Raw genomic sequence first — 11472 nt, forward strand, 5'->3', positions numbered from 1 at the left:
GTTGTTTAATCATTTATAAGATTGACTTTGTACACGAACATGTATCATCTCTGCCCAGCTGAGAAGAGACTAAAGTCTTGCTCACTTGCCGGTTCAAAAGTTACAGAGGTGATATCTTACAAAGGCAGCCAAGAGAACGAGAAGTCCAACCCACCGGTCAAAAACAGAGATAATAAGAAGAGAAGAATTTATGGATCTGATGAGCATAATCATGATACTCTCCTCAGAAGTTGTTCCACTTTATTTTAATGGCCATCGATGATAATAGTCAGGATGGATACTGCATAGTCAACAATCTGGAGAACAAGTTCCTGTGAGCCAAGTCCTCAATCTAGCTCACATTTTCTGGAACAACACAGATGATCTCCTGGATCTCTCTGACCACGATGATGCGAGACAGCATTTGTTCCACCTGCTGAATTGTGAGGGGCTGAGAGGAGTACCACATCGGGCTGTTTGGTGCAACGACAGGCTCTGGAGTCATGTAGTACGCATCGTTACGTCCTTTAACGCTCTGTGGGCTGGAAAAGAAAGTTAAGCATGTGTCTGGGGGTGTAAACTGAAGAGTAATCATCACATAAATCCTACTAAGCTGAAGTGCTGCTCACCATTTGAAGAGGTAAAAGTCATAAAGTTTGATGGGACAACGAAGAGGATTCGCAGGATCCTCGATCTGCTCTTCATACATGTCATCGGTTCCTAAATGATGCAGTACACAGCAACAGGTCAACAACGGGCATTTCTGCTATCCAACACTGAGCTAATCACGACCTGAGCAAGAGAGTACCTTTTTGTCCAGCACTGTGTAGGCCTTGCCCTTTGAGAAGGCGAATACTGGTTGCTTTGTCCTTGGCGTTAGTTGGGTTCTTCCTTGAGTGTCTTAAGACTTTAGAGAAAGCTACTTTCATGTGCTGTTCAGGTGTTATCAAGCGGAAATACCTGCAACAAATACGACATTGTACCATATTCGGTATTTGACTCTGAGCGATTAGAGAGAGGATAAAAGACTAAGGGCCATTCAATGGTTACTCACTTAGTGTTGAAATACATTAGAGTTGTGAGCAATGTGGAAGGTGAATGTGCGCCAAGCTGTTTACACTCCCACAGCATCTCCTCTGTCACGTGACTTGGGATGATATAACCTAAGAGGAAAACATACCATGAGTACGGCAGGATTCACATGCATGTGTTTAAGGCTTCAGCGCATCTCCGTCATGTTGAACAGGATGATGTGATGCCGAACTAAATCGTCGATCTGCTGCTTAGCTCGTCCTTGCCAAAAAAAATGCTGTTAACTGCATAAGGTTAGTAAAGTGCAGCTAGCATGGCTAATGCAAACAGGCAACTGAAGCTCTTTTAATCTTGTGAATGACTGATGGTTGTTGCTATGACAATCATGCCAGAAAAGATCCCAAATGTCAAAGATGTCCATTGTCGAGTGTTTACATACATGTAAATGCTGCCTGAATATCTAAAACAATTACAAAATTGTGGATTTTGCCTTACCTAAAGGATGCACAGTGGGTTTCCAGTCGTGCAGGATTTTGTGTAAACTTTCGCAAAATCGAGTGTAATATGGATCATTGAAAATATCATCCACACGTCCATTTTCAGACAGATACTATAAAAAAGAAAAAAAAACCAACAACACAGAAAAGATTATTAAGCAATTTCAGCCTTAGTTTTATTCTTCCTGCCTCTTTGTGGTTGAGTATGGAGATACTAACCTTCTGTATACACAAGAAAACATAATACAGGACATCGGGAGCAAACTGTTCGTCCTCGGATCCTCGTGCCTCCTGAGTCATCAGGGAAAGACCCAAGTTTAACTCCGCCACTGCACTGGATACCAGATCTTCCTGAAAACGCAGGGGCTGACGACCTGAACGCAGAAATACCAGAAAACACTACGTTTGGAGAAGCAGTGTAAAACTGACTTTACTTCTAGGTGACTAAGAATAACAGTACGTACTACACAGAGTGCCAACAGCAAAATGTTATGACTTCCTCTGGTTTCAGCAAGAGCTCACTGTTACTGAGACAACTGTAACAGGCCTACTTACGTCCTATGGGCGCAAGCTTTGTTGTTTCCCGTTTGCTTAGTTCAGCATTTTTTCTCTTCACCCAAAGGCGCCAAACCTCCAGCCCTTCCTCTGGCTTTAGACACACAGGAACCAGAATCTCTGTGGGTGCTTCGCCCTGAGCTTCAGTGGCTACTTGACCCTGCAGTAGAAGAGCAAAGGGGAAAAAAGAAAGAAAAAAAGTTGTTTTTGAGAAAGATGGCAGCACATCTTATTAATTACATGATGGTAATTCATAGTATGATAATACTGTTATGTTGTAACATGGTATTGTTATGATTAGTAGTATTAACTAGTCCTAGTTAAACTAGTTCAAATTCTTAATTCAGAAAGGAAAAAAAGGCTAAAAATAAACATGAACTTTTGAAAACACCATCATGATTATAACCAAAGCAACAATTATCAGTTCTGTTACATTTGCACAGGGAAAATTTAGTTCCAGCCATAATCATCGAGGACTAGAGTACAACTGTAAGACGGAGTCTTTTCTAACCTGCAGATGGAGCTGCTGGTCTTGTCCATCTTCCCCTTGACTCTGCTGTTGATTTGGGTCCCATATTTGCACTGACTGTGTAGTGTTGTATGTCCCTCCTACGGTCTGCACTGCCACGGGGATATGAATGTTGCCGTTCATGAACTGTGCTGGGAAGAGGGTCTGCACGATCTCTTCCTGCGTTGCAGTGGTGGCCGAATGCACATCGGCAGACCTCGATGTGGAATTTGGGGACATTTTGTCCTTGCCGTTGGCGGTAGTTACTTGCACTGTGCTATACGTCTCCTGTGGTATAGCAATGTGAGTTACACCCTGCTGCTGTGGAGTGGAGTACACAGGGATGGTCCAGGTCTCACCTTGGGGACCTGTGATTGTTCCTGTAGTGCTGTACAGCTGAGCACTGTCAACTGTGAGCAAATCCGGTCGTAGGGACACATAACTTTGCTGCTGCCCTTGAGGGATGGCTAAAACTGTAGCCACCTGCTGCCCCTGTGGAACAGCATACGAAACAGCTAGGGGGACATCCATCTTACGCTTCTTGGCTGGTTGGAGAACAGTGGGGATAGTGCTGGGCCTCCGCTCTGCCTCCCTGGTAGAGTCCTGTTGCTGAGCAGGAGTCATGGTCTCAATGGTCTGGATCTGGATTTGTTGCCCACCCTGTAACTGAATCTGCTGGCCGGCCTGAAGTTGAATTTGCTGTCCCCCAGGCAACTGAATATGCTGCATTCCCTGCAACTGGATTTGTTGACCAGTTGACAGTTGGATTTGTTGTCCTCCAGCTACGGCGGCAACCAACTGAGCCTGAATCTGTGAAACACAGTAAACATGTTTTTTTTGTTTGTTTGTTTAAATGGGGAAACATGGAAAAACCTGATAGACGTAACTGAAGTTAATCCTCTACCTGCTGTTGCTGCTCCTCTGTGAGCTCTCCTGCCTGCACAAGCTGGGCTGTTGAGATTCCCTGTATGTCCTGCTGAGAGGGGTGGGCCACCTGAAGAACCTGGCCAACTGTTTGGCCCTGCTGTTCTTGGATCTGAACCTGGCACAGAGGGAGAGTGAGAAAAACAAACAGACTTGTAAGCAACCTTATGAATCATAAACACACTGAAATACTTTTCTTTGACATTTCTGCTATGAACAACACAACAGTCATCAAAGTCATAAGGCGTCTCAAGTTTATACATTTGAAGTCTCAGTAAGATACACCCATGTCTGAGGTGACCGATCCTGTTTTAATTACATTAATGTGAATTGAACAAGCATGAAACAGCAACCATAATCCTGAGAGAAAGTTGATCTTTTTTTTGGCTTGTGATACTTCATAGAACTAACTTCTGCTACTAATCAAACAGATATTTCATTGGTTGTGCTACAAGGTCTTTAATTATCTGCACAACAGGCAAACAAAAAGCAAACACCCTCTTTCCAATTACATTAAAAACATTTACATTGCTTTAATTTTTATTGCACAGAAGGACTACAATGTGATGGTACAAATCAGTATAACCAGTCAGAAATGTATCCTCCATTTCCACCTGCACCTTTTCCTACTGAAGAATCATTGTGACCACAACATTTTTCTGTAAAGTGCTCCTTTGCGTGGTTTTCACATTTCCTGTTGGCTCTGTATGCATACTTAAATACTAAGTGAAAGATCTTCAGTAGGAAAGGGATTCCTTCCAGTGAGCCTGACTGTAGCCTCTCAGAAGGCACTGCTTTGATATTTGGATTGGATATCAGTCCAATACTCGATCCAACTTTTTGGGTCAGTATGGGATCCATTCCTTTGAGTTCTACAATGTTTTCTGTTTACCAGATAACAGCAGCAGTTAGCGCCACAGCTAACACAGCATGGAGGGAGGTTTGGGGTCATTTCATGCTGCTACACCAACAACTTCTATCTGTACATCTGCAGAAGCATTTATTTAACTGGAAACTGCGCTCAAAGTGAGACACGACTGAAAAGTCTGCACGATGACAGTGATACTTTATCACTTTCTCTCTCTTAATTTCCTCCTGTTTACTTTCACTCTCATTATGCTCTGTCCAGTCATGCAAGATGGAAAGTTTTGTGTAACACTTTTTAGGAGTGTTTACTAAACTTATGATATAATTATAATTTAAAATGTGATCAACTCAGTTAAAGTTAATTTCACTCCAGCTGTCTCATTCTTGATGAAGAAAGTACAACGCCTGTAAATGACACCAGTTTGCAGCCTAATGACTCCAGTCCAGTGCAAATAGATTAAATGAACAAGAATATATTTCTTCGCCCGCCCCCCCCACTGTATTTATTCTCCCTATCCTCCCTTTTTCAATAATAAATACCATAAATTCTGTAAATTTATAACCTGTTTTTAACCCTAACCCCTTTCAAAACTTATGAAAACTTAAGTGGAGTATGACCTCATTTCATACAAATGTGTTCACATCTATAGCTGATAAAGACAACACCAGTACACATTTTATGTGCTATAAGAGTGTCATATTTTGATGGTTTGGCTACAGCAATGTCTCACATTTACATTTTCAAATGTAGGACTAGGAGAAAAACCCAGGCATGTCTGAGAGGAACAGCAACATGTCAGCCTCTGATAGATTTAGTAAAAAGGGAGCTACCTTTCAAATATTCCAGAAAACCACTCCTGCAAAAGGTGGACGAACTTTGAGGAAAGCCTCGCAGCTCCTGACGTGTAACCCAAAAGTAAAGAAATGCCTCAAACTAAGCATTACTACGACAGGAAGAGCCAATGGTGGGTAGAAATTACCAAATTAATCACCTGCAGGTGTTTAAACAGCTCAACCCAAGAAAAAAAACAAAACAACATAAAACATCCCAGGTAAAAAATAAATAAATAAATGTTTTCAGGTTTATTATATGACAATACTGCGCAGGTGTTTGAGGAGGTTAAGCTACTTTAGTTATTGATAAACTCAAATGTTAAGCAGTTATTTTATATGTTTATACAGACTTACATGGAAACACTACTTCGGCTACTTTTGTGATTACATTTGACGTATGCTGTGTCACTGTATGTAATGCTGTTGCCACCTTGTTTTGACAGATTCACATTTCAAATTTCATTTCAGTAAGAAAGTGCACTTCATTTACTTACACTTACAAAAAAAAAGCTGCTGTCTGCAAGTGTTTAAAATTTTTGTATTTTTTTTTTTTTATCACCAAAATTATCACAAATTTTCTGATGAAATATGATATAAATTTTGAATCTATAATTACCCACCCTTATTTCAATCTCTTCCTCACAGTGAGAAATACAGCTTTCTAATCCAACACTGAGATCAAATCAGTACATCAGCAGAGACTCACAGTCAAAGCAGTGGTGTCAGATCAGAAAGGGAAAAAGCTGGATTGGTACATCCTTAGTAGCCTCAGGTTTTTAATGTCAACATAGATGCATTCTCATATGTGTGACAGTGCATCAGGCTATGCTATGGAGTAATGCAAAAATAACGCACTGCTTTTTAAAACAGTAACTAATAATTTGTAACATATTCTGGTCTCTATGTAATGACACAAACACTAGTGAGTAATTGTGGTGTGCTGAGACTGAGAGGACAATCGGCTATATAAAATTTAAACACACTGTTTTTGTATGAGGTTAGGCGGGAAGAGTCTCTGTGGACTACGTTTGCAAATGACATCATGTTTGATTAGTTTAAATTTCTAGAATCAACCATGCAAAGCAACAAACAGTGCACAACAGAGGTGAAGAAGAGAGTGCAGGCAGGGTTGAGTGGATGGAGACAAGTGGCAGGGTGATTTGTGACAGAAGGATAGCAACAAGAATTTAAAAGACTGTAGTGAGACCTGCTCTGATCTACGGTTTGGAGACAGTGGCACTGACAGTAAGACAAGGCGGGACTGCAGGTCACAGAGCTGAAGTTGCTCAGATTTGTTTTTGGAGTGACCAGGATGGATATGATTAGAAATGAATACATCATTGGGCCAGGTCAGGTTGAGCAGTGTGGATGCAAACTTTGAGAGTTTGTGTGAAAGAGGACGATAGGGTGGGATAGGGTGAGATGGAGGCAGATGATCCGACCAATAACAAGAGCAGCTGAAACAAGAAGAAACTAACCTGCACTTGAAGCTGCTGTTCAGAACCTTGATGCAGCTGGGGTGACATCTCTGTTGAGGTCACCTGTACCTGTTATAAAACATGTACATGTAATTGCAAACCACCAAACAACATAATTCAACACCCAATATAAAGTGTCTTACTGGACAGGCCAGCTCCAGGAGAGATCCTGCCACCTCCGTGCTGTCTGTGTAAACACAGTTGGCACCCTGCTGATGGTACACCATGGCTGTGCTGGTGGCGGCCCCTTCCTGCTGGCTGAACTCCTGCAGCACCTCTGGGCCCTTGGCAAGAGACTCCAGGAACTCCTTCATCCTGTGCTGAGGCACAGTGCGGGCCTTTTGCCGCACATATTCGTCAAAGGAGACCACCCCACTCTCCTGCTCGTTCATCGTCACTGGACCTGGAAAGGAGATTTTTCTTTTACACTTCTAAGGGCACAGTTATATCCATTACATCCTAAACAAGCTGCATTTGCAATGTTCATGTAAAATGATGAGAGACAGCTTTTCTCTCTTACATACAACTACAATGATGCAGTTTAAATGTTTGTCAGTAAGGTTGGGAACGTTAGGGTTGCTATATTAAATGCATTTGGCTTGGAGCTAATACAATGACTGTGCTTTGCTTAAATCAACTTTTCCTACAATTAAGAAACACTGCACTCACAGATTAGCTGAAAGGTAAACCTAAATGTTTACTATAAGCGATTAACTGGGTTTAATAGCAATGAAGTAATGAAGCAACGCACCAACAATGGTGCCTGGTTTCATTATATTGACAGTTTATGTGACAGCTAGTTGTTAGCATGCTAGCTTAACGATGTTAGCTAGGCGCTGTTTTGCCACAACCCATATGGATAGTTCACTGAGTTGTAACCGCCGACTGCATTCTACACTGTTGAATACCAATATAATTTATGCCGTAACTTATACAACGCGGCTATAGTTTTACTCATAATAGAGGCTATCGAACTGTATTTAACACAGCAACACCTCGCTGGCTAACCACTGTGCTAACGTTAGCTAGCGAGCTAGCTCGGCTGCTCTGGATCCTGTCATGCTACCTTAAATAAAATGAAATCCTCTTGTTTCCGCCAAGGCACGGTGTTTAAAACCAAAAAGCCGATAAACGTCTAACAGCTACCACCAGCATACCATTTACTTGGCTACATAGCACATTTTAGCAGCTGTGCAATCCCGCAAAACAATGCCGTGATTACACGGAGATAAAATTTAACCATTGGCCGATTCTCTGACGTCTGCTTATTTCACGCTGAGCTCCGGGTTGTGTTAAAAGTTTACCACTTCCAGCAAAGCGCAGGTTTAGTTATGCGGCGAAATCCCACGTCGTATGTCCAAAAAAACACCACTCAGCGACACACGCACAAAACCCCACACACTGTTTACCAAGTGAGACATAAAATGACGGAAGTATAGGCCCCGAAAACAACGCGGCTGCTCTCCACACTGCTCTGCCAACCAACGGACTGATAACTGCAGCTCCCATCCCGGTAGCAAGAGCAGCACTGTTATGAAAACTTACATGACATTTGGACGAGAAGTGCAACCACATTTGTGTAGTTAAAGGTAGGGCATGTCTCATCTGTAACGGTGGGTCAACCGTAGTCTGGCAGTGCAAGATAATCACAGTCTCTCAGATTAAAACAGGGTCATTTGCATTGAAATGATAGAACCTATATACACAGATACCCAGTTTGAATGATCGCAATAAATAGACAGCATTTTACAATACCACTCCTTTCATTGAGGATTAATTTAAAAATCAGACAAAATAATGACTGATCATTGTCATACTATTAGATATCTGTTCTAATATTACAGAAAAGTAGGATCTGTATAGTTTTAAATTAGATAGATATTGGCCACATTATGTGGTTAATTGGCCTTGGTTATTTATTTTATTTTAAAATATTTTAGTAGGGATTCCTTACTTAAATTATTATTTTCGGTCAAACTGTTTTTATGTTACGATATCTCTGTTTTTGATTATTAATCATTTTATTTTATTATTAACTGTTTAATTTATTTCCTCTGACTCTGGAAATCAAGCTACGTGACTTTAAATGAACACAAACATTTTCTTCCAGGATGGTTCTCCTGAAGCTTGGTAAACATGAATGCATGTGCCTTTAACTTGTTCTAACTTCCCCAGTCTGCCTTAAAGAGCCAGGCATGTGCTACTGAGGGCCTCCCCCTGTTCCCTCCACAACAAACTGCCTCTTGCCCTTCTTAAGGTGGACCTAGACAGATGCGCTGTGTGCATAGGCTGTGTCCTCTACACACTGGATTGGAAAGAGTTAATTCCCACACTCGCTGCAGACTATCTCTGACTCTACAAGGGCTCTCTTATGGCAGCGTTTATGCAGTATGTGTACATTTTTCTTTAACTGCTTAACATCTTCCAGGGTGCTGGCAACACATCTAGGGTTAAGGATAGGTTCTTGTTAAATGTCCACCCCTGTTTATAGACTTTAAAACACCCAAATTCTGAGTCTATTATAATTAACCCCTTGAGGTCTCTCATCACAAGCAATGATCCTAGAAGATGTAATTTAAAAAGAAAATGTCCAAATTCTTTGCAGTAAGGGGACAAAATTATTTTAACATATGCAACAGAACTATTTTTTCCAGTATAATATATACTGGCTTTTCTCCAAAATACAGGGTTAAGTTTATGGTTTGAAGCTAAATTGGGGCTGTCAGCAAAGATGACTTGGAACTAAGAGGGTTCATGGAAAAAACGAAAGTCATAATGCGGTGAATCTTCATTTGAAATGTAACATCTTCTAGTTTCTGAAAATCTGCCTGTTTAGCAAAATCTAGCCCGAACACTATCACCATGGTGGACGTTAAGAGGAAAGAAAGCTGATCCATTATTGATAGAGAAAAGACCACAGGATTCATCTGAGTGGTGACTAACACTCTCCTAATTTGATCATAAAGCGTAAGTCTTTCACATGCACACTCTGGAAAAATAATAAGCTAGTAAGTTGGCATGAAACAGCTTACTTGGCTCGTGACTTACTGGCTTATCACTGCAGGTGACTTCATGCCACTGTAAGAATCTTAATGTAATCCTTTTGAGAAGGATTTACCTTTAAACAGCTGCCATTAAAACAAAACAGAAGGCTTGTAGGTTGTTATTAACAGTCGGTCATTTACAACTTTGATTTTCATTTTAAAATCCTTCATTTATGAACACCGCAAACAGTAAACAGGAATTATTTATTCAACCTTTTTTCTCCAGAAATGGGCCATGGTAATCAGGTCTTTGTTTTACTAGCGACATAGTGATGGAAAGTTGCCAAGTAACCAGCAGGTGCAATAAGCCGTTAGTTAGTTGTGAGCGCGCCAGTCAGTAAGTTCAAGGCTCACTGTGATGCACCTTGTGTATCACCTCAGAAATCAGGCTTTACACATACTTTTACCAGAGATGCAGCACAACCCGTGATGCACTAAAAAGAAAGCAGAAAATAAGACTTGATCGCAGGTAAGTCAATGAGTTAGACTGATTTGACAGCTGAATGATGTGTTGTCATGTGTGTTTTATACTTGTGTTTGCCTGAATCATAACTGAACTATGAAGGGGTAAAATATTTCAGTTTTTCAGAGTTTTTCTGGATTCACAGCATTTTCTAGTCTTTCTAATTGCATTTAGATACCTATTGTTTACACTGCCTGATTTATTACTTAAAAGGCTACTTTATATATTTGGTCCGACTGACTCATATTGTGAACAGTTTTTCCAAAGTTGTGTTGTAATTTTGCTGATTCAAATGTGCATTTATTGTAGAGGGTGCACATCCTCCAGATTACACGTAGAAAATATTGTCATTTAGAACTGAAACATAAGAGTTCGTCTGTGTGAATCTAAATATATTTAATAATCATTTACGTCCCCATTATGGCTGTGAAGAAAGTGTTTCAGTGTTTATTTCAAGGTAAAATCAAGTTTTAGCCATCTTGACATCAATAAATATTTTTAGTACATATGTTTGTGTTTACCAAAGCAGTTTTTGATTATTTAGTTGCTGTGAAAGTGTGGCAACAAAAGAGGAACTTTTTATTAAAAGAGGCTTTTTATTATCTTGGTTGGCTGAAGTTTTGCGTTAGCTTCAGAAAAACTGTAAAGCATATTTTTAGACTGTTAATTTTAGTGCTAGGGACATTAGGAACCTGAATGCATGGAAACGTGTTTCAGTGCTTTCGCTCTGTCTTCTCTACAGATCTTGGCTGTCAAAAATGGGGCGTCTGCTCTTTGTGACACTAACCGTGTCCCTCTCTTCACTTGGAAGCCTTATTCAGTCTTCGCATTCACCATCCAACTCTGGCTCAGTCCAAACAACTCAAAGTGGAGCCAGAAACAACAGCAGCCTGGACAGCTTGGCCAGGGAAGTAATCTTTCAATCAGAAAGCCCTGTAGAAGGCAGCCGGTATAGTGTTGGCAGCATGGAGTTGCAGCAACTCATCAATCAGGCTGTCACTCCATTGAGCAAAGAAACCCACTCTGGGTCTGGAATCATAGTGGGGACAGAACCCAGCCTGCACCACTCAGGGCCTCTGGACCAAAGAGCTGACAAAGCTAATACTTCAATTACAGGAAACACTCACCCCAGTGCACCCGTAATCTCAGAGGGAGCTCTGCTGGAAGGCGGCCACATAACAGCAGAGCGCTTACAAGAGAGTCATACCTCTGCTGTGAAACACAACTTCCCAACTCGTAAGTAAAGCTGTGATATGCAAGTGAAGTAGCGCACATAGTGCATTACTTTACG

The 11472-nt window shown here is 41.0% G+C and overlaps 2 protein-coding genes across 8 annotated transcripts in view; one reads left to right on the forward strand and one right to left on the reverse strand.

The window, feature by feature from the left end:
* The window catches only part of LOC102297350 (transcriptional regulator QRICH1), a 19120-nt gene continuing 7648 nt past the window's right edge, over positions 1-11472 (reverse strand). Inside the window, exons 1-12 of one of the 4 annotated variants that reach the window (XM_014339789.2) lie at positions 8220-8336; positions 6818-7077; positions 6675-6743; positions 3476-3613; positions 2575-3381; positions 2064-2223; positions 1728-1882; positions 1507-1621; positions 1034-1142; positions 788-939; positions 609-699; positions 1-521 (exon numbers count right to left, since the gene is read on the reverse strand). In XM_014339789.2, the coding sequence (XP_014195275.1) occupies positions 332-521; positions 609-699; positions 788-939; positions 1034-1142; positions 1507-1621; positions 1728-1882; positions 2064-2223; positions 2575-3381; positions 3476-3613; positions 6675-6743; positions 6818-7077; positions 8220-8226 (2253 nt within the window). In that variant the 5' untranslated portion in view covers positions 8227-8336 and the 3' untranslated portion in view covers positions 1-331. Of the gene's footprint in view, positions 522-608; positions 700-787; positions 940-1033; positions 1143-1506; positions 1622-1727; positions 1883-2063; positions 2224-2574; positions 3382-3475; positions 3614-6674; positions 6744-6817; positions 7078-7425; positions 7566-8083; positions 8184-8219; positions 8337-11472 lie in introns of those variants that run through there. The other 3 variants (XM_014339787.2, XM_014339788.2, XM_042228049.1) reach the window with 3 other exon arrangements.
* Positions 8103-11472, forward strand: part of LOC102296638 (proline-rich transmembrane protein 3) — a 5705-nt gene continuing 2335 nt past the window's right edge. Inside the window, exons 1-2 of one of the 4 annotated variants that reach the window (XM_005941515.3) lie at positions 8103-8187; positions 10924-11417. In XM_005941515.3, coding sequence (XP_005941577.1) covers positions 10940-11417 — 478 coding nt within the window. In that variant the 5' untranslated portion in view covers positions 8103-8187; positions 10924-10939. Of the gene's footprint in view, positions 8264-8711; positions 10188-10923; positions 11418-11472 lie in introns of those variants that run through there. The other 3 variants (XM_014339794.2, XM_042228050.1, XM_005941516.3) reach the window with 3 other exon arrangements.

The sequence above is a fragment of the Haplochromis burtoni genome, unplaced genomic scaffold (genome assembly GCF_018398535.1).
Source record: "Haplochromis burtoni strain Fernald_Lab_line unplaced genomic scaffold, NCSU_Asbu1 Contig_300, whole genome shotgun sequence".
In the NCBI taxonomy this organism is placed as follows: Eukaryota; Metazoa; Chordata; class Actinopteri; order Cichliformes; family Cichlidae; genus Haplochromis; species Haplochromis burtoni.